The 25,455-nt window shown below is 52.3% G+C and overlaps 3 protein-coding genes across 5 annotated transcripts; all 3 read left to right on the forward strand.

Annotated features, from left to right (window-relative positions):
- Nucleotides 1–699: 699 nt before the first annotated feature.
- ALOX12 (arachidonate 12-lipoxygenase, 12S type) lies at nucleotides 700–13,819 on the forward strand. The gene is made up of 14 exons (XM_068976430.1): nucleotides 700–834; nucleotides 1,405–1,606; nucleotides 2,912–2,993; nucleotides 3,097–3,219; nucleotides 3,337–3,440; nucleotides 3,698–3,858; nucleotides 4,686–4,829; nucleotides 5,617–5,826; nucleotides 9,600–9,686; nucleotides 9,890–10,059; nucleotides 10,560–10,681; nucleotides 12,673–12,773; nucleotides 12,895–13,065; nucleotides 13,185–13,819. Exons 1-14 carry the CDS (start codon nucleotides 700–702, stop codon nucleotides 13,362–13,364), a joined length of 1,992 nt encoding a protein of 663 aa, XP_068832531.1. The 3' UTR covers nucleotides 13,365–13,819.
- Nucleotides 13,820–16,003: 2,184 nt separating this feature from the next.
- Nucleotides 16,004–17,701, forward strand: RNASEK (ribonuclease K). The gene is made up of 3 exons (XM_068977879.1): nucleotides 16,004–16,189; nucleotides 16,891–16,967; nucleotides 17,344–17,701. The coding sequence occupies exons 1-3, from the start codon at nucleotides 16,112–16,114 to the stop codon at nucleotides 17,483–17,485; spliced, it is 297 nt and encodes a 98-aa protein (XP_068833980.1). The 5' UTR covers nucleotides 16,004–16,111; the 3' UTR covers nucleotides 17,486–17,701.
- Nucleotides 17,702–17,919: 218 nt separating this feature from the next.
- BACC1 (BPTF associated chromatin complex component 1) lies at nucleotides 17,920–20,745 on the forward strand. Of its 3 annotated transcripts, none has more exons than XM_068978298.1 (6): nucleotides 17,920–18,077; nucleotides 18,263–18,357; nucleotides 18,988–19,089; nucleotides 19,765–19,955; nucleotides 20,183–20,287; nucleotides 20,495–20,741. In XM_068978298.1, exons 1-6 carry the CDS (start codon nucleotides 18,057–18,059, stop codon nucleotides 20,557–20,559), a joined length of 579 nt encoding a protein of 192 aa, XP_068834399.1. In that variant the 5' UTR covers nucleotides 17,920–18,056; the 3' UTR covers nucleotides 20,560–20,741. The 3 variants fall into 3 exon arrangements, with proteins under 3 accessions (XP_068834399.1, XP_068834400.1, XP_068834402.1); XM_068978299.1 differs by having other exon boundaries at nucleotides 20,499–20,741; XM_068978301.1 differs by lacking the exon at nucleotides 18,988–19,089 and having other exon boundaries at nucleotides 20,495–20,745.
- The last annotated feature ends 4,710 nt before the right edge of the window (nucleotides 20,746–25,455 follow it).

Consider the following 25,455-nt stretch of genomic DNA (forward strand, 5'->3'; position numbering starts at 1 on the left):
GTATCTGACGTGTATGTGGGGGGGGGGGGGTGTCCTAACCCAGCCATGTTTGACGAGGTTGGGGGTGGGGTGAGGAGCAAGTCTCTCAGCCGTTACTTTTCCAAGTTTTAGGCAACCTGGGGAAACTCTGGTCATTTATTGAAGGACTGCGCCCAAATCAGGTAGCAATCAGAAACTGGAGACTGACTGGGCTGCACTGGGTCCGGAGAAGCCCACTCTCCAGGAATGCCCCAGCGCAGCCACCCAGGTCGACCTTCCAGGGCTCGGCCCTCCGTTTGGAAGACCGACACACTCCGTCTTCCTTCGAGCTCCCCAAAAGTCCCGCCGACCTCGGGGAGTGTCCTCGTCCTGCTCCCTTCAACGCCGAGGCCCCTGACCTCCTCGGGAGGAGGAGAAACCCGGGCACATCCGTCCTCTCGGCTTCCCCGAGGCCGCGGTCCCTTTATCTCCCTCGCAGCTGCGCTCGGGCCGGTAGGCGCGGCTCTGCCCCACAGCCGGCTCTGCGGCGGCTCGCAGGTTCGGGCTAGTCTGGGGCGGAGACTGGGAACGCCAGAATGTGGTGAGGAGGGCGGGGACGCGAGCCCATCTTTAAAGGCCCGGGACCGGCCCTGAGGCGCCTGGACACCTGCCGGCGGCCCCGGGCGGCCTCGAGAAGCGCGCACGAACCCGGCTTCCCTCGCTTCAGCCGCCGGGGCGGCCATGGGCCGCTACCGCATCCTCGTGGCCACCGGGGCCTCGCTCTTCGCCGGCTCGCACAACCGCGTGCAGCTGTGGCTGGTCGGGGCGCGCGGGGAAACGGAGCTGGAGCTGCAGCTGCGGCCGGTGCGGGGCCAGGTCAGCGGGCGAGCCGGGACGCGGGAGGCCGGCGAGGGGGCGGGATAGGGGGCGAAACGACGGCAGGACCGTGTCCGCTGGGGCTTTCAGGTGTTGGGCCGCCGGTGCCTGGGCGGAGGGGATCGGGAGCCAAGGTCCAGGCAGGGCGCATACCCTTCTCGCTCCCCGACGGCCCTGGTCCTCACAGCCTCCAACTCCTTCTTCAAGTGACCCGTGCCAGTGTCAGTAATAGGATCTGAAGTCAAGCAGGATGCTCCTAGTAAGGAGGGCGCGGGGGGAGCTCAATTAAAGGACCGATTGAGGTGCTGATGCTCAGACATCAATTCAAGACACTGCGAGCCACACGCCGGGCTCCCTCATTCTGCCGGTGCGATAGGGGTGAGACCCACCGCGCAAGCGTTCGGAGGCAGAACGAGGAATGCTGTATTTGGAGGCCTTGCCAACCGAGGCTCCACAAAGGTCCCCTCCTCTCTTGTCCCCCCCTCCCCCCGCATTACTTACCCCCCACCCACCCCGGCAAAATGGCCTTTCCTGGAACCCTGCTACTGTCTCTGGGTTCTGGTCCCACAGAAGGAGGAGTTTGAGCACGAAGTTCCGGGGGACCTGGGGCCGTTGCAGTTCGTGAAGTTGCGCAAACACCACTCCCTGGTGGACGACGCGTGGTTCTGCGACCGCATCACGGTGCAGGGCCCTGGAGCCTGCGAGGAGGCCGCGTTCCCGTGCTATCGCTGGGTGCAGGGTGACGGCGTGCTGTGCCTGCCAGAGGCCACCGGTGAGGGGCAGTGTCGAGAGGAGGGGTGTAGGTCCTGGAGAACAGATGGGAAAGGAGGGGGGTTGGAGCTGAGAAAGGTCAGAGGGCCTTGAGGAAAGTGAGCGTTCAGCAAGTTAAGTGTGGGGAAGGCAGGACACTGGAAAGTTATAAAATACCAAATTTATACACAGGAGAAAAAAAAGCTGCAAGTGGAGCTGGACAGGGACATAAGTTCACGTGTAAATCCCACCCTCCAAGAAGATGAGGGCAGGGGATGGGAGTCGCAGCGATGATGGGAAACAGAAGCACCGAAAGTGCCGAAGTAAAAGCAGAAAGATCTGTATGGGATGAGGAACAAGTTGGGGCAGGGCAGGTACAGGTAGCATGTGGAATAGCGGATGGAGGAGACCCTGAGAGGAGACAGTGTGGGAAATAATAAACAATGTGACTGGGAGAGCTGGTTTGGTTGGAAAAACACGGAAGCAAACCATGAGGGACAGGGTGCACACTGACAGCGGGCGGGGGTGACTGAGGACAGCCAATACAGAATCTGTTATCATGGGAAATAGTAAGAGAGATGATCGCGGAGGAAAATGCAGGCCAGGGCAAGTAAGGATAGAAAGACATCACTTTGACACTGGTGAGTAAACATGCAGCTAAGAGCAGGAACAAGGTGATAATAGACTCTGAGGGTCTCAGCAGAGTGAAGTCAGAGAAAGAAAGCAAAGAGCTGTTCCTCATAGCTTTCCAGACGGCTGAGGTGTGGCAGGTGAGGTTCAGCACATATGAAATTAACCAAGGCAATATATAGAAGAAAACAGGTAAGGGCATATGGGTGACTAAGACTTTACCCCCCCCCCACCCTTTTTTTTTTTTTGGCTGCACTGCTCAGCATGTGGGATTTTAGTTCCCCAACCAGGGATTGAACCCGTGCCCCCCGCAATGGACTTGCAGAGTCTTAACCACTGGACTGCAAGGGATTCACAAGATTTTATCACCTTAATTACAGTGATTTTTTCCAACAATAGATACTGATGAAATAGGATCAAGCGGGGAAAGGCGAGTTAACGGACAAGAAAAGATGTCAAACATGAGATTGTCTCAAGGCAAGAAATGAGGGTTGAGATTAACAAAACCCAGAGTACACAGTTGGCAATGACAAGGTAAATGTGTCTCAGAAATCAATGGAGTGATGCAAGGCCAGAGATAAAAGCAACAGAGCAGAACTGAACACAGGGCCCATGACTGCTGAAAGGAAGATGAAGACAAGCGGGGGAGAGCCCAGGACCACACAGACTGTGGCCAAATGTCTTAACATCTCCACAGCCCGCCTGGCAGGAAACAATGCATTGGATGTGTTCCAGAGACATCGAGAGAAGGAGCTGAAAGAAAGACATAAGATATACCGGTGACCACCCACCCACAGGGCCTCTCAGTGGTACCCCCTTCCCTGACCCCACCCCCACTACTGACCTGGGCACCCTTCCTGAAGCCTTGTCCCCATTTCCTAGCTGGGCCACCTGGAAGGAAGGGTTACCCCTGACAATAGCTGCAGGCTGTGAGGACGATCTACCTGCAAATATGAGATTCCACGAGGAGAAGAGGCTGGACTTTGAGTGGACACTGAAGGCAGGGTGAGAACAGGCCTGGAGTTCAGAGCGGTGAAAGGGCCGGGAGATCGAAAAAATGGTGGTAGATGGTGAGGGGCTGAGGGATGGGCGAGTGGGTTCACGCCTTGATTCCTGTCCTAGGGCTCTGGAGATGGTCCTCAAACGTGTTTACACCCTCCTGAGCTCCTGGACCAGTCTGGAGGATTTTGATCTCATCTTCTGGGGCCAGAAGAGCCCCCTGGCTGGTCAGTGGTTCCCCAGGTCTCTATAACCTGTTGATGGCCTCTCCTGATGTCCCGACCTTCACACTCCACAGTCCCTCATAAGTATTTCATAGATGAGACTATATTGTGCTGGGTCATTTCTCAGAGGCCTCAAGATGAAAAGATAGGGACTGGATATGGGGTGGTCACATGCCTATATTGCTGGGGTAGGGCCTGGAGGAGGGACATCCCGACTGTGTAAACCTCCTCCTCCACTCCACTCCACCCCGACCCCACAGAGAAGGTTCACCAGCGCTGGCAGGACGATGAGTTGTTTGGCTACCAGTTTCTCAATGGCGCCAACCCCATGCTGTTGAGACGCTGCACCTCTCTGCCTTCCCGGCTGGTGCTGCCCTCGGGAATGGAGGAGCTACGGGCCCAGCTGGAGAGAGAACTCCAGGTATCCCTCCCACCCTGCACTGTTCTCACCTTGGCAGTGCAGCCAGAAGTGATGAAGGGGAGGGACCAAAGATGAGTTGAGGAAGGGAGGCTGTGGTAACCCTTGGTCCAGACTCCAGTGCTGGAAAAAACTAGAGGTGATACAGTATGTGGGGAAAACTCTGAGGAGCTCCTAGCATGGAGAAGCAGGATGGATCCCCAGGGTACAGACAGGCTCAGTGGTGTTACCAGGGACAATGTCGTCTCCTGGTTGATGTCAGTGCCCTGGACACCAGTGTCCAAAGGGAGGAAGAAAGATGGAAAATGTGCCATCAGCAGGGGAGAACTGTGGAGGTTACCTGGGTTTGGAGGAGGTGAGCTGCATATGAGGATGATGAGCGAGGCCAGATGTGAGCGTGTCATGGGCATGTGTGCACTGGACTGGGCAGCAGTGCTGGCAGCGGATTCCTTGACACAGGAGGTGAGTTTTGGAGAGGGAGTGAAAGAGCGTCTGCTGAGCTGGTAACAGCTGAACATAGGGAGCAGGTCACTGCAGGATGGTGGGGTAGGGGTCTGGCCATCTGGACAAGGGGCCAGTGTGCACAATGGACTAGGCAGGCCCATTTTGAAATCGGACCTGCACAAGACGTCTACCTTCACTAGGCTGTTTGTCACTTAAAATGAGAGGAATCAGGCCAGATGCTCTGGTTCTGCCAATAAGACTCCGTAACTGACACAGGATGATAGCAAGACTCAAGATAAATATCTTGAAATGTGTTCCCCCTTTGCCCCTGCCCTCTCGGGTTAGACTTTAAACTCAAAGGATGGATACATTCCTCCTTTCCCCAGAACGGTTCCCTGTTTGAGGCTGATTTCATCCTCCTGGACGGAATTCCAGCCAACGTGATCCGAGGAGAGAAGCAGTACCTGGCTGCCCCCCTCGTCATGCTCAAGATGGACCCCAGTGGAAAGCTGCTACCCATGGCCATCCAGGTGAGGTGCCCCAGGCACCCCCTCCCAACTCTGCTGCTGTTCACCTCCACCTCTGCACCTGAGGACCCAGCCCCTTGCTCCCAAGCTCCATCCTCACACAGTGAGACCTGTCCTCATGTCACTCTGCTTACAGCCCGTTTTTCCTGACTTGCCCAACTGGAAGGACTTGTTCAAGAGTCATAATGGCCTTTTGGAGTTCTCATCCTATACCCAGTGGTTCGCGAACTGCAGTGTGCCTCAGAATGACCTAGAGGGCTTGTTAAAACAGTTTGCTGGGTCCCAGCCTGAGATTTTCTGATTCAGTCTGTCTGGGATGGGGACTGAGAATTTGCTTTTCTAAGTTCCAAAGTGATGTGGATGCTTCAAGATTGGGAACACATTTTAAGAGTCACTAATTAATCCCTCAGTCCACTCTCTTTTCTCCCACTGTTCTCAATAGTCAGTTTAACAAACCCTGTCAATTATCTCACACACCCAGCTTCCCCTTCCATCCCCCACCATAACTCAGACCCCCATAACGTTTCTCCCAAACCACCATCAGGACCTCCTCACTGGACTCCCTGCATTCAGACCCCCTGCATTCACCCTGAAGACCATGATGGGTGCACGGTGCCACAGCAGTAAGAGGCAGGGTGGAAGGGGCCTCATTCTTCCTCCTCCTAATCCTCTAGATTACAGCCTCCTGGGTGGCAAAAATCGTACTTACTCATCTGTTTCCCCAAGATGGCTGACCATAAGGTCACACAGAAAGTGGGAATTCAATGAAGGCTTAATTTCTTTTTCCCAGATCCAGCCTCCCAGCCCCATCTCCCCAACCCCACCACTGTTCCTGCCCTCAGATCCTCCACTAGCCTGGCTCCTGGCAAAGACCTGGGTCCGAAATTCAGATTTCCAACTGCATCAGCTCCAATACCATTTGCTCAACACCCATCTGCTGGCTGAGGTCATTGCCGTGGCCACCATGAGGTGCCTCCCAGGGCTGCACCCTGTCTTCAAGGTACCACCTCTACCCTCCACATCCTACTTCATTCAGACCCCAAAGAAAGGAAACAGGCCAATATCATATGATACTGCATGTGTGCATGCTAAGTTGCTTCAGTCATTTCTGACTCTTTGCAGCCCTATGGACTATAGCCCACCAGGCTCCTCTGTCCATGGGATTCTCCAGGCAAGAATACTGGAGTGGGTTGCCATGCCTTCCTCTGGGGGACTTTCCTGAACCAGGACTTTTACATCTCCTGCACTGGCAGGCAGGTTCTTTATCACTAGCACCACCTGGGAAGCCCCATCATATGATATTATAGCAGCAAAAAAATTTTTATCACTTTGTAAAAGAAGGGAGAACAGAAGGAAGAAAGACCGTATCAATATTTTGAGACTTGTGTTTTAATTAAGTTGAGTCACTTAACATTTCTTCAGGACATATTACACAGGAACCCTCTGAAATTCTCAGATCTGACAATCTAGCAATGGGCCGAGAGTATAGCCAGAATATTGTCAGTAAAACAACAGCCTTGTTCCTGCCTTAGTAGATTTATGATTTAGCCAGAAAGACACATGGTGCCCACAAGAACTACCCAGAGAACAATACCTGGACCTAGAATTTGAAATCACGAGACAGCTGGTAAACACTAGAATATTGATGGAGAACGTTCCACCCAAACTGAGAGTGCTAAGTAGGAACAGAGCAATAGGCGAGGAGAGCGGCTCAACAGGGTGCTTATCCCAGCCCGAGAGAAATGGAGAAAGACATGTGTTGGCAAGGTGGTGACAAGAATTTAAAAAAAAAAAAAATCAAGGACTTCCCTGGCTGTCCACTGGTTAAGACACCACACTTCCACTGCAGGGGGTACAGGTTCAATCCCTGGTCTGGGAATTAAGATCCCACATGCCACATGGCTCTAATCATCAGACTTGGGGAAGGGAAGGAACAGTAGCTGCAGCAAGCCTGGGTATCAGAGCAGAGACAGAAAAGTCAGAGGTCTAAGCTTCTACAACACTCAGGAGCCCAAGGGTGGGTGTGGGAGACTGACCTAGAAATCCTGTAATTTTATAAAAGAGTGAGCTCAGCATCTACTGCTCAGCTGACAGCAGCAACATAAGGCTCATGCTTGCTTTAAAATGTCCTCAAAATCTTGATGACATTTTAGATATAGGGAACAAGGCAAAAGGGACAAAACTGCATACGAACATATGCATATGAAACAAGCATATGAACCAGAGCAATCGTCAGAAACAGGAAAGCCAGGAAAGAAGCCAGCTGGGAAGTGAAGATGAGATTCAGTTTGAGGTTCATGGAATTGGAAGTGTTGGCAGGACACACAGGTGAGCACCTGGCAGGGAGAAGGACTGAACTGTACTTCAGCCGAGGGCCCGCCAGGTCCCTGAAAGCCTGGCCAGCAGTAGCTGTGGCCTCTTGGGAGGCTGGGGTGGCACCAACAAGATGGAGTCCAGTGTGATGAGCAGAATCTTGGATTTTACTCATCTCATGGTGCTCCTGCACCACTATCTTCTGCTCACCTTGGATAGGCTACGCCTCTTTTCACACTGAAAATATCCCCCCTTTACGAGTTGAGCCCTGTGCCCACCTCTCTCCACTCCCAGAGCAAAATCATGTCAAAGAGCTGCACTGTTATCAGCACACACAGGAGAGCCAAGCCGGCCAATGTCCCAGTGGTGATCTGTGCAGGCTCTGGATTCAGACTGCCAAGGCCTTTGTACAGGTGTGAGCTCAGTGTCCTCATGTCTTAAAGGGGACAAAAGGAACACCATCGTGGGGCTGCTAAAGGATAAAATGACCTAATAGCATGACACAGGCTAAAAGCTAGAAAAAAATTAGTTCTTGCAATTTTTGTTATTATTACCTTTGGGGGGCGGGGAGCTGGGCTGGGTCTTCATTGCTGTGCACAGGTTTTCTCTAGTTTTGGTGAGTGGGGGCCACTTTCCAGTTATGGTGCATGGGCTTCTCACTGCAGTGGCTTCTCTTGTTGTGGAGAACGGGCTCTAGGGCAAGTGGGCTTCAGGAGTTGCAGCTTGTGGGCTCTAGAGCTCAGGCTCAGTAGACGGCTTAGCTGTCCCCCTGACATGTAGGGTCTTAGTTCTTGGACCAGGGATCAAACCAGTGTCCCTGAATTGGCAGGCAGATTGTTAACCACTGGACCATAGAGGAGGTCCTGATTATTATTAAGAATTGTTTGTCCTCGGGCTTCTCCTCTCAAGTGGATGTTGGGCTTTCTATGACACTCAGCAACTTTCATGAACTTTCTGAAGTTTCAGTCCAATGTAAGCTGCTCTGACCTTCTGACCCCATAGTTCTCTCTGGCTCATTCTGTCTCCAGCAACAACTACGTAAATACCAACCCTTTGTGAAATCTGTACATAAACTGGGTGGAAATGAAAACAAAATAGTCTGAGATAAAAAGAAATGCATGGAAGATCAGGTGGCCTTTTTTAATAGCTAAGGAAAAGTTATTTCTTGAAAAGCTTGCAAAATAGAGGGAATCTAACTGCCTAATTTGGGGTGGGAGGAGATTTGATGACAGCCTCTCTGCTGCCCTGGTGGCTCAGCTGGGAAAGAATCTGCCTGCAATGCAGGAGTCCTGGGTTCGATCCCTGGGTTGGGAAGATCCCGTGGAGAAGGGAACAGCGACCCACTCCAGTATTCAGGCCTGGAGAATTTCATGGACTGTATAGTCCGTGAGGTCGCAAAGAGTCAGACATGACTGAGCGACTTTCACTTCACCTCTGCTGCTTACACAGGTGACAAAGTATGGCTCCTCCTCACTGAAGGTACCCAACTCTACCCCTCAAAACCTGACAGTGAAGCAACCAGGGGATAGAGGTGTGACTTTGGAAATGAGCAGAGAGACTAATTTAAACTGTGAGGATGACAGAGTATAAAAGCAAATCAGCTGTGGAGTAGGAAATGGCAACCCACTCCAGTATTCTTGCCTGGAAAATCCCATGAACAGAGGAGCCAGGTGGGCTACGGTCCATGGGGTCGAAAAGAGTTAGACATGACTAAGTGACTGAGCACATCAGCACATACTATGATTTAAAATGGTTGTTTTCTTTTGTATTCCTACTAGAAGAGTCTGGGACTTCCAATGCTTCCATATCCTTGCCAATATGTTTAGTCTCTTTAAATTCTGACCTTATTAATAAATGTGTAATATTTTTAAAAAAGCAAATTAGGGACCCTAGTGGTCCAGTGGTTAAGACTCCTGCATTGTAAACCCCTGCTTACAATGCAGGGGCTGCAGGTTTGATCCCTGGTCAGGGAACTAAGATCCCACATGCCACACAGCCAAACAGGGGAAGAAAAAAAGTAAAAGCAAATCAAAAGGGGCTGATTCTCAAAGGCCACCTACACTCCAGGTGGAAATCATCAAGATAAATAACAGCTGCTACTCAAGGGCATCACTCATGTAAGCATCACTGTAGCCTCCTAAGACAAAAGACAAAAGACCCTATAATCAGCCACCATTATCACATGAGGATAGGAGATGAGAAAGGTCAACACTTACAGGGTCCTGTACCTTGGACAAATATAAAATGACTGCTGAAGTGAAACCCAGGTCAGCGTGGCTGGAGAGAATGATGACTCACAGAGGTGACAAGATCATGAGATGGCATGATCATAGAAACAGGAAGAGACCAGCCTGTCAAGGGAGGAAAGCGCCAAGAGAAGAGAAGGCCATCATGCTGCCTACAAGGAAGGACCTGAGCATGTCCCCCATAATCGACCCCCTCTATTCTCCCCCATCCCAGCTCCTGATGCCACACATCCGCTACACGATGGAAATCAACACCAGGGCACGGGCTCAGCTCATCTCAGATGGAGGTATATTTGATAAAGTAAGTGGGGCTGCATCACTGCCTGACTTTCTACCATCTCTTGCCACTTTGAAGATCCCAGACCAACCTGGATAAATGTCCTGACCCTTAAACCTATGAGCCCTTTATATCCATGTCTAAAACGTGAAAACCCCACATCTGAAAACCCCTTATATACTGTGCACTGGCTTCTTCCTCAAGGCCTTGCATCTCTCTTGTCCCAGGCTGTGAGCACCGGTGGAGGGGGCCATGTGCACTTGCTCCGCCGGGCCCTGGCTCAGCTGACCTACCGCTCCCTCTGTCCTCTTGACGATCTGGCTGATCGCCACCTGCTGGGAACCCCAGGTGCTCTCTACGCCTGCGATGCTTTACGGCTCTGGGAAATCACTGCCCGGTGGGTGAGGGGGAAGCCAAGAAAGGAGTCGGTGGAGGGGTGAGGTGGGGAGAAGGCGAGTGGGGCTCTGGTCCCAAGGTTAGCATGGGGCAGAAGGAACATGAAAACAAGAAGGTCCAGACAGGAGAAGCAGAGGAAGGGATCCTGGGGAGAGATGAGGAAGGAGTGATGGGTGGGGTCTGAGGAGCAGACTGGGGACAGAGAGCATAGATTGGGAAAGCTGTGGATGCAAAGGCTGAGGGACCTGGACAAATCAGCGGTTTTGTTAGAAAGAAAGGCTTTCAACAATGTCTGGGAATGCCTAGAACTAAGGACCCACGTGTCCTTCCTCTCTGGGCTATTTTGTAGAAACAGCTAGGAGTGACCCAAAAGGCAGGCCTAGAAGACTCTATACTCAGACACAGCAACAGTCAGCTGGCCAGAGACCATGGAAAAGTGTAGAGGTCAGAGGCCGGAGCCTTCTCCTCTTAAGGAGCTCACCTCCCTTCTCCCCGGGGCAGGTATGTGGAGGGGATTGTCCACCTCTTCTACCACGGGGATGACGTTGTAAAAGGGGACCCTGAGCTGCAAGCCTGGTGTCGGGAGATCACTGAGGTGGGGCTGCGCCAGGCCCAGGAGCGAGGTGAGATCCCTCCCAGAGATGGGAGCTCCTCAGACACTCTGCCCAGAGCAGAGTCTGAGTTCAGAACCCCGCCCGCTCATCACACCCTCTGCCCTCCACACTTCAAACATCTTAATACCATTTCTACCTCCTAAGACTCAGGACAATTCCCAATGCCCAAGGATCAGCCTCCTCAAAGACCCTGGCCATCATCCTTCACTTTCACCTTCTCCCCTAACCTGCCACAGCATGGCACCCCTCAGGAACAGTGGGCGATCTTCCCAAGCCCTGCTGGGGTTCACGTTCTCTCCTCGTGGCTGTCTATACCTTCCTGAGGATATAAATGGGAAGAGTTTTCCACCAAAGTCCATGATGACCCCTTCTGTTTTCCCTCTTCTCCTGCCTCCCACTGTCCAGCACAAACAAAGAAAGTCCAAGCCAACTGCACAATGACCACAGTGCAAGGTCATTTCTAGATGTAAACACAATGTTCTACAGGCTTTGTATCAACCCTGAAGTCAGTGCCCCCTTGGGGCTCATGTCGCTTTGGCCGATCCAGCCTCCCCCACAATCAAGTCACTGCCTTTATCACCCCTACTGGCATTCTACCCTCTGGGGAAGAAGCAGCCTTTCTTGGCTCTTCCTGGCTTCCTCCTCCTCTAACACACACGGACCAGCATGGCCTGCTCCAAATCTTCCTTCCGTCCCTGTACCTCACATTTCACACTGACATCTCGGCCTCTGTGAGGCAACTACAGATATTTACTGGGGAGCCGCTATGGCCAGCCTCTGGGGGTGCCGTGAGCACTAGTCTGACACTCGCCCTCAAGAGGGAGCGTCCCTCTGGAGCATCAGTGGCTGCACCACCCCCCTTCCAGGACCAAACTTTCTCTACAGGCTCCCGGGAGACCCCTCCTCCTCTCCTTGGCCATCTTTTCCCCAACCAGCATCTACATTTGGAAAATGAAAACAAACATCCACATGTCAACTTTAGCCTCCAATAAGTGCTTCTCATTCTCTCTTCATCCACTCTCCCTCAATTCTCACAGCTCACTTTTGCCTCATTTTCTCAGCAGACATTTTAGAAAAAAATGTGCTAAAATAAAAACAAACCTGAGACTAGCAGTTAGGAACCCAAGTTCAAGGTCAGCCTCTGCCTTTTCCCAATTACCACAGTCCTGTTGTTCGTTTAGCTGCTCAGTCATGTCCAACTCTTATGAGATGGCCCAGACTGTAGCTCACCAGGCTCCTCTGTCCATAGGATTTCCCAGGCAAGGATACCAGAGTGGGTTGACATTTCCTTCACCACGGGATCTTCTCCACCCAGTGAACTGAACCCATGAACCCACATCTGCATCGGCAGGTGGATTTTTTATCACTGAGCCACCAGGAAAGCTCTTCTACAAGCAGTTTAATCTCTTTTGTCTTTGATTTTTTTTTTAATCTATAAAAAGGGAGTGTTACATTTGTTCACCTTAACTGGCAGGATTACTGGGTCTCTGAGCCCCCACCTCCACCATAAATTGAGTGGCTTGAGCATAATCTTTGCAGAAAGCCTCTCTTGCCTGTGACATTGTAAATCTATAATTTTGCTTATCTTTCATATTATAAATTAGATACCTGGAATTCCCTGTCTGCAAACAGAAGGGAACATCCCTAAATTCTCAACTGTTTTTTGAGGCAAAGGGTTTCTGATCACTCAAACCTTTTCTACCCTTCCAAAATAACAATAATTGCTTATTGGAAGACTTATTCCATACCAGGTGATTAACTCATTTATAAAGTAGGTATCACTCACATTTTACAGGTCAAGAAATTGAGGTTCAGAGAGGTTAAGTAACCCAACTGTATTACTTGAGTCTGAGTTGAAGCCCACATCTGATGCAAATATACTTGAACAAATGAACTAAACAAACATCCATCAATTCCAAAATCTAGACATCTGAAGACATCGGCCTTTATTTCTCTCCTCTCAGACTGTAGCCTCTAAATCCTGTTCCTTTTCTGCCCAGGTTTCCCTGTCTCCTTCCAGTCCCAGAATCAGCTCTGCCATTTCCTTACCATGTGTGTCTTCACGTGCACTGCTCAGCATGGGGCCATCAACCAGGGCCAGGTATGGAGCGCTGAAAGCCCAGATCCCTGAAGGCAAGTGTTTGGACTTGGGATGCCCATGGGAGAGACGGCGGTTCAAACCCTAAGTACTAGGATCCTAGGGTTGCAGTTTCTTCCCCCAGCTGGACTGGTATGCCTGGGTCCCTAATGCCCCATGCACAATGCGGATGCCCCCACCCACCACCAAGGAAGATGTGACAATGGCCACCGTGATGGGCTCACTACCTGATGTCCGACAAGCCTGTCTTCAAATGGCCATCACGTGGCATCTGGGTCGCCGCCAGCCAGACATGGTAAGAGAGGACTCTGGGGAAATGGAAATGACAGTTGGAAGGGAACAGCAGAGTAGGGCAAGGCTCTAGGTGTGTCTGCCTTTGAACTCAAAACTGACTGATCCTTTGTTCTTTCTTAGGTGCCTCTGGGGCATCACAAAGAAAAGTATTTCTCAGACCCCAAGGCCAAGTCTGTACTAAATCAATTCCAAACAGATCTGGAAAACTTGGAAAGGGAAATTACAGCCCGCAATGAGCAACTTGACCTGCCCTATGAATACCTAAAGCCCAGCCACATAGAAAACAGCGTCACTATTTGAGCTCTAGGGCGCCCCCAATGGGCAGACTGCAGATCAGCTCTGGGACTGACAATTCCATCTTGAGTTTCAGTTCAGTTCAGTTTAGTTCAATCCCTCAGTCGTGTCCGACTCTGCAACCCCATGAACTGTGGCACGCCAGGCCTCCCTGTCCATCACCAACTCCCGGAGTTCACTCAGACTCACGTCCATCGAGTCGGTGATGCCATCCAGCCATCTCATCCTCTGTCGTCCCCTTCTGCCCCCAATCCCTCCCAGCATCAGTCTTTTCCAATGAGTCAACTCTGTTTTGCTGTTCACTTGCTAAGTCGCGCCTGACACTTTGCAACCCCCTGGACTGTAGCACACCAGGCTCCTCTGTCCTCCATTATCTCCCAGAGTATGCTCAAATTCATCCTGCTGCTGAGGTTATTTCCTTTCCCAATTAAACCACCTACATCTGTATCCTATGAGCCCAAGGGCCTTTGCAGGCGTGCATGCTGAGTCACTCAGTCATGTCCAACTCTTATGCGACCCCCATGGACTGTAGCCCACCAGGCTCCTCTGTCCATGGGATTCTCCAGGCAAGAATACTGAAGTGGGTCGCCATTTCCTATTCCAGGGGATCTTCTCAATACAGAGATCAAACCTGCATCTCCTGCACTGGCAGTTGGATTCTTTACCATTGCACCACCTGGGAAGCCCCTAAGGAAAGGGTCTGATAATATGTTAGGTTTTGGAGGCCACACTGACTCTTGTCACAGCTATTCAATTCTCCTGTTGTAGCACAAAAGCAGCCACAGGCAACGTGTAAATCAATGTGTCTATGTTCCAATAAAGCTTTATTTATGGACAGTGAAATATGAACTTCTTGTGTCACAGAATATTCTCTGTTCAGTTTAGTCAACCATTTTAAAATGAAAAAAACACAACAACAAAACCCTGTGGATTTTCGCCCTCAGGGGCAGTACCTGCACCAGGGTGCCCCTGCAGCAGCCTGAGGTACTGACCTTATCTGAGAAACATCCAGAGAATGCTGGGGAGTGGGGGGATGGTAAGGGAGGGAGGGCGGGGAAGATTTCTTGGAGAAACCGACAACCTCAATTCATCCTCCTTTCCCAGAAGCTTGACTTCACGCTTGGTGGCCAACTTAAAAATTCCTGACTCTACCTTGGCAGCTTTCCCTCCACCCGTTTCTCCTATTCATACACCTACCCCAAAGTCCCTGCATGAGAATGGTGCTTCTAAGGCAAAAGAAAAACTTTCACTCCAAAATGGTGTCCTTCCAGACAGTCTCAAACAAAAGAGACACAAAATACAAGTCTGAAGGTCACTTCCTCAGGAGCTTCAGTGCCCTGGGGTCTCTAAGTGTTTCCCAGGTTCCAAGTTCTCTTTCAGGATCCTTTAAAGAACAATATGTACAAAATAAAGGGGAAAATATCACAAAGTTATGCTAACCACTGGCAGTGTCTGTCTGGTTCTGGGGTCTTGGGATCAAAATGACCCCTCTCAATTATACTATGACCACTGCCCTCACTAGAAAAGGTACAAAAAACTCAGTGAAAAATTATGTTCTTCAAACACCACTATTTCCCTGAATAATGTCTATAGACCTGTTTTTCACCAGTGCTGCTGCTGCTAAGTCGCTTCAGTCGTGTCTGACTCAGCGACCCCATGGACTGCAGCCCTCCAGGCTCCTCCATCCCTGGGATTCTCCAGGCCAGAGTACTGGAGTGGGGTGCCATTGCCTTCTCCGTTTCACCAGTGAGGTATACAAAATTTTTCTTTGGAAGGTATATAATCTATTCATATCTTTAAAATCTTGGACTCTATCATGTTCAAACTTTCCGTTTTCTCGCTTACAGTAAGGAAGAAAACTGACATTACTGTGCACGTATTGCCTTCTCCAGCACACTTGGCAGGGCCACTCACCTTAACAGTTTGTTCATTGAGTCCGCTTCCCCTGGACTTCCTAACGCCCATATTTTTCCTGGATTTGGTATCCAAAACTCTTCAGTATTCCATGTTTGGTAACAAAACGTTACTTAAGGATTTCCAAAGCCAAGAACTCTCAGCAATTTTAAAGCGTTCTAGCCACGACAGCACGCCTGGACTTGGGAAGGGGTTGCCATCTCCTTTTACCGTGTCAGAGTGTCTATTTCAAACGGTATGGATGAGTAGAGAGGAGACAGAGGCATTCTCTCGGTGTAAATCTATCTCAATTACCATTTTCCCAGCGCAGAACACCACTCAAGACTAAGGTATCTGAGACCAAAATGACATAATCCTCGGCTGCTGACAACCCATCGCCAAGTTTACCTAGAGCTCCGCCAGAGATAAACGCTGTTCCAAGACCGGGCTACCCATTCTTCCTCGTCACGTGACTTGACAAACTTGGTCACGTGACACCATGGCTCCTCCCATTCCAAACTAGAGAGGGGGTAGCCAAGAAACCGGAGGACTTTGCTCCTACAAAACTCGCGCCCCAGTTATTGATCCATATTGTTCAATAATGGACTCTAATTTGAGAAACACCGCCCTTCCCCTCGGAAGTCCCGAGAGGACCCGGAGGCTCCAGAGTTCTCCGCCTGGTGCCCCCCCCCGGCCCGATGGTTGAGCCCGGAGGCCACGCCCCCTCCTTCTCCCTCCCTACACTACGTCCTCCGCAGCTCGAGCCCTCAAGTCCAGCTCTCTTTTCTGAGCTCCTAGGGCCTTCCTCTCACCGATATCCTATCTGGCCCATATCTAGGCGATTCCCAACTCCTTTCTTCATGGCGTCGCTTCTGTGCTGTGGGCCCAAGCTGGCCGCCTGCGGCATCGTCCTCAGCGCCTGGGGAGTGATCATGTTGGTGAGGGGACTGCCGGGCGACTACCGGAGAGGAGAGGGCCTGAGGGGCTCAATGTCGGAGGGCTGGAAGGCTAGGAGACTCCAGGCCTTGAAAAGCAGCAAACAGGCTGGGGGGGTGGGGGGTGGTTGATTAGCCTCTGGAGAATAAGACAGAACTGGATTGAGAAATGAGGATTTGGAGGGGAGAGGGGAAGCTGGAGCTTGGAATGGGAGCCGGGGCTGGTAAATCTGGAGTACCCTCAAGGTAAGAGGAAGGAGATCTAGGTTCTTGAGAGATCCTTGAGCTGAATGGAGGGCAGTGGGGAGAGGGACCGCTTGTTCCCGAAATGGATAGCTAGGCCTTATTTCCTCAGGACTCTACCCGCTCTACTAAAGGGAGAAATAATATGGAGAAGTGCCGATTCCCTCTACCCCCCTCTTCGCCCTGTCCCGTGATAATGACGCCTCCAGAGAGGAGGATAACCAGGGTTCTTGGGTTGTTCACTATTCTGCCCTTGCCCCAACCACGTCTTCTCTGTGTCACCATTCAAGCTCTATTCCAGGTGACCGGAGTCCAGATCCGGGAACAACCATCCCTAATCCCAGCTCATTCTGGTAATTCCCAGACCCAGATGTTGTGGCAACATTCGAAGTGGGAGGAGTTCAGGCAGCGACCAGGTCAGTTGCCTGAGTTAAAACAACCTACCCTTTCTCTTTTTTCAGATAATGCTCGGAATCTTTTTCAATGTCCATTCTGCTGTGTTAATTGAAGACGTCCCCTTCACGGAGAAAGATTTTGAGTAAGTGGAGAGGCAGGGGATGTGGTCAGAATTGGGGGCGGAGAATCGCAGGAGGCTAGACACTTGGGCCGCGGTGGCTGGGAAACTGGGTGCTCTCTCTAGCACCCAGGAACAGTCTTGGGAGTCAGACCTCAGAGACCATCCTAAACCCACCGCTTTAGATGTGGCTGTTAAGAATTTTACTGGACTTCTCTGTGCCTCTGTCCACCCCTGCAAAGTGGATGCTATAACAGAACTCTCCCCCAAAAGGGTTATGAAGATTGAATAAGATAATACACGTTAAAGCGTTTAGAACGGTACAGGGCATATAGTAAGTGTTCCGTAAATGTGTGCTGTTAATGTTTCTGATATTTCTCTGCCTAATCCTCACCCCTAGGAATGGCCCCCAGAACATATACAACCTTTACGAGCAAGTCAGCTACAACTGTTTCATCGCGGCGGGCCTTTACCTCCTCCTCGGAGGCTTCTCTTTCTGTCAAGTTCGGCTCAATAAGCGCAAGGAATACATGGTGCGCTAGAGCACCGTCGCGCTCCCCCTCTCCAGCCCCCTCCTCTATTTAAAGACTTTCCCCACCAGGTCACAGCCCCCTGCCCCCCATTCTGGTGCCCTCTGCGGACTAGGTTTTCTTGGCGAGAGACTCAATCCCTTGTTCTCCAACCTCTGGCGCCCGGCTTCTGTGGAGGGAGGTTGGGGTTGGCCGTTCCCTGTCCCTCCGGCCCTCTCGCCTCGTCCCGTTCCAAAATAAAGAGAAACTGCTCTCTTAAGACTTGTGTGTGTGTCTGGGTTAGGAGGCGGGTACCCGGGCTAGAGGTCGGTCTCCAAATAGGGAATCCCGACCCCTCGACGGAAGTGGAGTGAAACCGGGCCGGAAGTGAGGCGGTGTCTTCCACTCTCCTTCCCGCGCGCCGAGGCGGCCTAAGTAACCGCGGCTGGTGAGGCCGTGAGCGCCCGAACTGGAGCCAATCAGCTGCGGGAAGGGGCGGGACTTCCTGCGCGGGGGCTGGAGCCGTTGCACCGCCTTGCTCTTCGCGGTCCCGGCTCCGAGGTAGCGGCGGCGGCGGCGTCTCCGTGAGGAGGCGCGCGGGGCCATGACGTCAGCGTCCACAAAGGTTCGACCTCCCTCGCGGACAGCGCTCCCTGGCGGCCACGGGAGGGCGGGCCCCCCAGTTGGCTCTCGGCTCTTCCGTCCCGGGCGGGGGGCAGGCGGGAGTCCAACCTGGGGTGGGGCTAGGGGCTCCGGGCGGGACGGCGCGGGGCTGTGCGCCGGCCCCCCATAACGCTGCCCCGCCCCCAGGTCGGAGAGATCTTCTCCGCGGCGGGCGCCGCCTTCACGAAGCTCGGAGAGCTGACGATGCAGCTGCATCCCGTGGCCGATTCTTCCCCCGCGGGGTACGTGAGCCCGGGCTGGGGACCTGGACGCTGAGATCAGACGCTGGGACTCGATCACAGACACCGACACTCTCTAGGGCAGGGACAGATGTTCGTTTCCCTTCGTGCCTGGCACAGCGCAGAGTAGATCTTAATAAATGATTATTGAATGAATGAATGACACATAAACCACAGACTGAGGCTCGTAATCTGGACTCATTTTACAATTCTGTCCTGCTGCGCATTGGCAGAGCATAGACCATCACCACTACCCATTCACCCCAAATCATGTGGGATTCCGTCAGATTGCAACAGATTGTGTTTAAGGGTCTGTTGGTAAGACACCCCCCCCCCCACTTGTTGAATTAGTTTCAGTGGGCTGTTTACAGCAGCTGTTTCACGTTGATGGGGGAGCCGTTTTCTTCTAAGGTTGTTGCATTATCGTTTGGATGGGGGTCCTCAGGGTTCCCACAGGGCCTTAAGAATTTTTTTGCTTTTTTTGTTTGTTTGTTTTTTAAAGAGGACCTCTTTATGGAAGGGGCCCCGGACATTGCAGGGAGGAGGCTGGTTGCTGTGGAATGCGTAGCCTGTGGGCTGGCTCCACATCCCTCCTCCTCCCACTTTCGCTATTCCCCTCTCCCCTTCTGACAGTGCCAAGTGGACGGAGACGGAGATAGAGATGCTGAGGGCTGCTGTGAAGCGATTTGGGGACGATCTTAATCACATCAGCTGTGTCATCAAGGAACGGACAGTGTGAGGGAGGGCTGGCTGGCAGAGAAAGGGCGGGTGGGCAGCTTTCTTCCTCCATACCCATTTGTTCCATCTTCCTCAAACTCCCTTCCAGCTCAACATCTTTCCTACTCTGTGAGTCCCTTGAGAACTGAAAGAATAAAAGAATTGTCACAATTGATCAGAAGTTACTAAAATGCTGTGGTCATCAGGACCTTACATGAATTTAATTTTAGGTTACCCAGTAGTTTAAGATACCCAATAGTTGAATTTGCTAGTAGGAATTCCCTGGTTATTTATACAGATCTTTTGAACACTCCTGTGGTGTTTCCAGGGATATTATGATCCTGAACTAGTCGATCAGGATCTGTTAATAAGTTTCAATCTACCTGTAGGTCACCCAGGCTTACCTGGTAGTCTTCCACGTCCATACATCTCTCCCAAAAGAGAATTAGGGGGTGGGCCTTTCCCACTCCTCAGTTGAGGGACTCCACTCTTCATGCTCCATTTGCCCTCATTGGCTGCAAAGCTTCCAGGAAAACAAGAACCCTAGCAAAGGTCGTTGAGGCCCTCACCTGGATTCCTATGAAGGGGCTCCCCAGTGTTCCTTCAGAGTGGCCCATCTCCCCTGCCCCCACCCCCTTATTCTCTCAGCCTTTTTTATGACTCTCTTCCTAACTTGCTCTCTCGTCTCTTTAGGGCTCAAATAAAGGCCACCGTGAAACGAAAGGTATATGAAGATTCTGGTATCCCCCTTCCAGCCGATTCACCCAAGAAAGGGCCCAAGAAGGTGGCATCTGGTGTATTGTCGCCTCCTCCAACTGCTCCTCCACCAAGCAGCTCCAGTGTCCCTGAGGCCGGGGGCCCCCCCATAAAGAAACAGAAGGCTGGTGAGGGCTGTGGAGTTGCTGCCTGGGGATTAGATGTCCCATCCGCGGTTCAGTGAGAGAACTGGGCTTTGGTCAGAGGACAGATCTCTTTTCCTCTCCCAGTGAAGGTTCCAGAAACTGGCTGGGGTGGGGAAGGGAGGGAAGGAGAAGTTGAAACTTTGGGAAGTGGGTGGGGTGGGGGGAGAACCATCAGGGAACCTAGAACCTAGCTTGTGCCCCCCTCCCAGATGTGACACTCAGTGCTCTGAACGACTCGGACGCCAACAGTGACCTGGTGGATATTGAGGGGCTAGGAGAAACTCCTCCAGCCAAGAAACTCAACTTCGACCAGGGTAGGAGTCCTCTTCCTCCCACAACAGCTGAAGGGGTGGGGGATGGTAGGGAGGGTCTCAGCAGGAGCCCCCTCCTGTGAACTGGGGAAGAGAAAGTTCCCTGCTATGCATGCAGGGGTCAGGTCTGTAAGGAGCCAGGTGCTCTGGGGAAACGGGAGTCCTACTTGGGACTCGCTCCATCTCGGCCCATTTTACTTCCTGTTCCAGACAGCCTGACCCTGGATTCTGGCCTTCTCTTGACCTCCGCTGATCCTCCTCTGCTCTCATGCTGAGCCTTCCACCTCTGACCCCTCTCACTGTTCACCCTGGACCTGTGGATCGCTTGGGACTCTGAGCAAGGCCTGCATGTGACAGGGTGGAAAGGCTGCCAGGGGCAGCCCACCTTGCTGTTCCTGTATGAGCATCTGCACCCCAACCCCTGGGTCCCCCCCACAACTGATGGACGTTTTTATACAGAAAACAATAAAGATCTCCCTCTCAGCCTGGTGCTTTCCGCCTGACATTACGGGAGTATGGGGGACACTTCTCTCAGCTTAGCCCCCGGGGCTTAGCCCCTCCTCGGCAGCTCTCACCACCCTGCCTGGAGCAGCACAGCCAATATTGGCAGGCTCTCTTCCCAGTACCAACATTTCTGTGCTGCTAGAGCCAGGGGAGCTGGGCGTGGGCAACAAAGACTCCACTTTGCTCTCTGGGGGCAGCATGTACTCCGGGGTCTCTGGCAGCCAGTACTCCTGAGACTGCCCTGGGGACTTCAGAAGGGCAGCTTCCAGGGCTTTCACACCTCCCATTCCCCGCCCCACCCCACCCCACCTCCCACCTCACCAGAAGGCCCCAGATGTTTTCTGTGTCGCTTCTCCAGGGTGGCCTCCCGGGCCAAGCCTCAGCGGCGCCTCCCCCACCCTCGCTCTAACACCACAGTGTGGTTTGGACGTGGCCACAGTGCCGTACAAACCACAGTGTGCTGCTGGGGCGGGAGCAGGACTGGGGTGGGTTGAGAGAAAGGGAGCACAAGACAGTGCTGTGAAGACCCCACCACCACCAAGGGTGGGGAGACAGAGAAGGCTGAAAGGCAAACATGGCCCCAAGAAGGGTTGGGGAAAGCAAGAAACTAGAGCTAGGAGCTGAGCAGGCCACTGAAGGGAGAGAGGCCTATGGGGTGAGCTTACAGTGTAGTAAGACTGGAACCATCTTCCCTGTAGGACCTCTGCTCAAGAGATTCCCAGTGTGTGGGGAGGTGGGATCTGAGGAAATAGGGAATGACTGTGGGGGACCAACAGACTGCCTCTCGACTCAGCAAGGGCAGGGACCCAAGGCTTCCTGTGTCCGTTCCTCCCCTCCCTGGGTCAGAACCCAAGAGAAAGCAAGGAAAGACAGAAGGCCAAGGACAGCAGTGTTGGGAGTTGGCAGTCCAGAGGTGGTGGGGCCGGAAGATGGTTGGGAGAGGGGGGCCGGAAGTCGCCCTGGGCCCTGGGCCTGCCACAAGATGGAGGCCCAAGGCAGGAAATGGAGGCCAGGGGGAAAGGGGAGCAGCAGGGCCCAAGAAGAGGGCCTTCTGGACCTGGGGGCCAGGTATTCAACCCTCAGGACTGTCCCCATTCCTCATGGCCCCCCAGGACCCAAGTCCCAGCCCCCACGACAACCCCTACCAGCCTATTCACCAGGCCCAGGAAGGCGGGCCCACCCCAGAAAGCCACGTTTAAGCTGACAAACATGCCTCTCCCCACCCCCACCCTAGGCCTTCCCTCAGCCTTTTTCTCCTGTCCAGGACTTGATTTTTAAAAAACACCCCCCAGAAAGCAAAATCCAAGGGCCAAAATCCCTTCCGCAAATCAAAATAATATCCTCTAAAACCCAAAAGTTATCCTCCCTTTACCACCCCCCCTTCCGACACACCCCCCAAAACTCTTAGCAATCAAAAAGATCTAAGATGGTGGTGTAAGCAGTCTTTTTAGGCCCCGGGGGATGCCAGACACCCTCAGATGAGACCCCTATCTGTCCCACATCAAATTCTGCCAAGGCTTCCTGCTCCTCACACCCCCCTCCATAACCCCAAAACTGAACAGCTGCCCCCAGCTCCCATCCTCGGCAGAGCCTTTGTGGGGATGGATGAAACAAATCAAACACTATACTAACGGCTGGGGATGTTGGGGGGCCCTCTGGTCTCAGTCTTTGGTTTCCATCTGGGGGACTACAGTTTCGGGGTGTAAGAGAAAGCCTCTTCAATCATCCCCCCAATTTCAAGACTGACAAAGCCCAACCCCACCCGAGCACGCACCTCCAAACCTCCCCCCCAACCGCCACGTCTCTCCTGAAAACAGGGGACACTTTCCTCCCCACTTACCTCAGCTACTCTCCCCTGAGATCCTGGTCCCCTATTTTGAAGGGAACAAAATTTGGGGTGCATCCCTCACATTTGGGGTGCAGGAGAAAGGAGCCGCCCCAGTCGCATCGCTGGCCTCCTTCCTCTCGGCTGGCTCAGGGAGTGGGGAGTGCCCTAGGGAGGGGGGACCCCCACAAGAGAGCACAGGAGGGGGTTCCTCCACTTCCAGTCAGAATTGGGGACACCCCCCCCCAAACCCGTCCCAGCCCATCCGTCTCCAACTCGGCGGGAGAGGCAGCTGCAGTGCCCCAGTCAGATTCCCCCAACACTACATTCCTCACCCCATCTAGAGGGGTCCCGGGGGCCCCAAAAAATCCCAAAAAAATCTAGGATGTTGGCAGGACGGTCCTGGACTAGCTCCCCAAATTTGGGGTCCTCAGATCCCCCCATTTTTTCAGGAAAATTCCGTCTTTCACCTGCCTCCCGCCAGCCCTGCTCTGTCCCGATGCCAATTTTGGAAGTCACTCCCTCCTTCCTCCTCCCGTCTCTCCAGGCCCCCCCGCTCGGGGGCTAGGGTCCAGGACACCTGGCTTCCAGGCCGGGGGAGGGGGGCACTCCTCAAAGGGCTAGGGGCCAGGAGGTCAAGCTCATAGCCCCAGTCTTAGGGAAGCAGGAAAGCCCGATCCTCCCTTCCCCTCCCCCCTGGCTGGTCTCCGTGGTGGTTTAGGAAAGCCTGGAGGATTGGAATCTGCCATTGCTGTTGCACAGGCAGTTTTTTTTCCTTGGGTTGGGGGGGTGGGCGGTGGGAGGGAGAGAGGGGAGGAGAGCCGAAGAGAGCAGGGACCGGGGTGTGCAGAGCTGGCCTGGCTTACCCCCCAGCCCCTGCTGCCGTGGGGAACCCCCCCTCATCTCACCCACACTCCCAGTCCTCTGTCTGCTTTCTGTTTGGGGCTCTTATCCTAGAAAATCAGGGTACAGATTCACCTCCTCGTACCTCATCACCACCTCTCCTTGCCACAATTTCAACAGCACTTCCCTAGTCAGGAGTGTCCACTTGACCACAAGACACCCCACTTCCCCCCACTTTTCCCTAAGTTGAGGTGTGTGCCCTTAATAAATTGGGGTTCAGAATCTGAAACCACCTTTTCTCCCTCAGATCTATCCAGGCCACATAAAAATAAGAGGAGATACGCTCCCTTTCCAAATTTCTTCCATCAAATCTTGGGCATATTTGGAGGTTCACTAAAAAGACTTCTAGACTCTAGGGTGAGAGGGAGCTAAAAGCAAAGGATATCCCAAACCATTATCATAGTCCAAATTAAGTGAACCCTAAAATGAATCTCATGTCATGATCCACCACTCAGCTTCAACAGATGCACCAAAGAGTGGCAAAACACCCCAAAATAAGGACACCCCAAAGCTTTAGTCTCCTACCCTCAGCCCTCACCTTGTTTCCCCCTGGAAAAAGCCTCCTGGCTCTCATGCATACATAGAAATATCCCCCTCCTCAAAGTAAGCTTGCACAACATTCAAATATAAAGCCTTGCTCCCCGGCAAGGACCCACAATCACAAAAGGCCTTCAAACTTGCTCCTAGGTTCCTATTATGTTCCACCTCAAGCTAATAAAAACCCCAAATTGAATTTCATGTCCCCCCAAATATAATCTGAACCTCAACATTTATCTGGTACCCCATCAGACTGTACCCTAAAAGCACCATGATTACTGTACTTGAAATCAGATTGTCCACATACACCAATGACTATGAATCCCCTACCCCAAATTTTCATCCATCTCCAAAGAACACCTAGCTGATTGTGGGTGTAAGAATCCCCAGAACTAATATAGCTTCAAAATCAGCTCCATGAAAGTGTTAGTCACTCAGTCATAACCAACTCTTTGCAATCCCATGGACTAAAACCCACCAGGCTCCTCTGTCCATGGGATTTTCCAGCCAAGGATACTGGAGTGGGTTGCTATTTCCTTCTCCATGGGATCTTCCCAACCCAGGGACTGAACCTAGGTCTCCTACATTGCAGGTAGATTCTTTATCGACGGAGCCACCAGGAAGCCCAATGTAGCTTCAAAATCAGCTCCATACCTCAGACTTACTACTGGCCCTCAACCCTGAATCCAGCCCTCAGGGCCCAGAATGATGAGTAACTCAACACCCCACATCTGACAGATAGACCTGATACCAAAGGAGCCGCGGGTCTAACTCCCACCTCCAACTGGCCAGAGACCAAAGTAACCCTCATTTGCAGAAGCCACCACACCATCTTGAATCCCTAGTTCCCCATTCCCAATGTCTCAGCAGTTCTTTCCTGCACCCAAAGACATCCTCAGTTCTGAAGAGGAGGGCCCCATGTCTCTATATGCAGCTCCACGGATTATGGCCAGTCATTACTGGGCAATTGTAGACGTTCCTGAGCCCAAATGCAAGTCCTGCTTGGCAGCTAGACTCAGCTCTGTTATCCAAATGAACCTCGTCTCCCCAGACAAAATACGAGGGTGTGACCCGTGCCTATCTCCCAGATCAGGGACTTAAACTGGGGTTATCAGCCCCTTCTGCCCTCTCTCCCTTGTTACCCTGAGACCCTCGCTTTCCTCTTCTGTCTGTTCAGTGCATCTAACTTTTACATTCAGTTCAGTTCAGTCGCTCAGTCGTGTCCGACTCTTTGCGACCCCATGAATCACAGCACGCCAGGCCTCCCTGTCCATCACCAACTCCCGGAGTTTACTCAAACTCATATCCATCGAGTCGGTGATGCCATCCAGCCATTACATTAATGTTTACCAAAAAAAAAAATCACCTCTAAATACAGATAATAGCATCGAGGTTAATAAAA

Source organism: Capricornis sumatraensis, chromosome 8, assembly GCF_032405125.1.
Source record: "Capricornis sumatraensis isolate serow.1 chromosome 8, serow.2, whole genome shotgun sequence".
Lineage (NCBI taxonomy): Eukaryota > Metazoa > Chordata > Mammalia > Artiodactyla > Bovidae > Capricornis > Capricornis sumatraensis.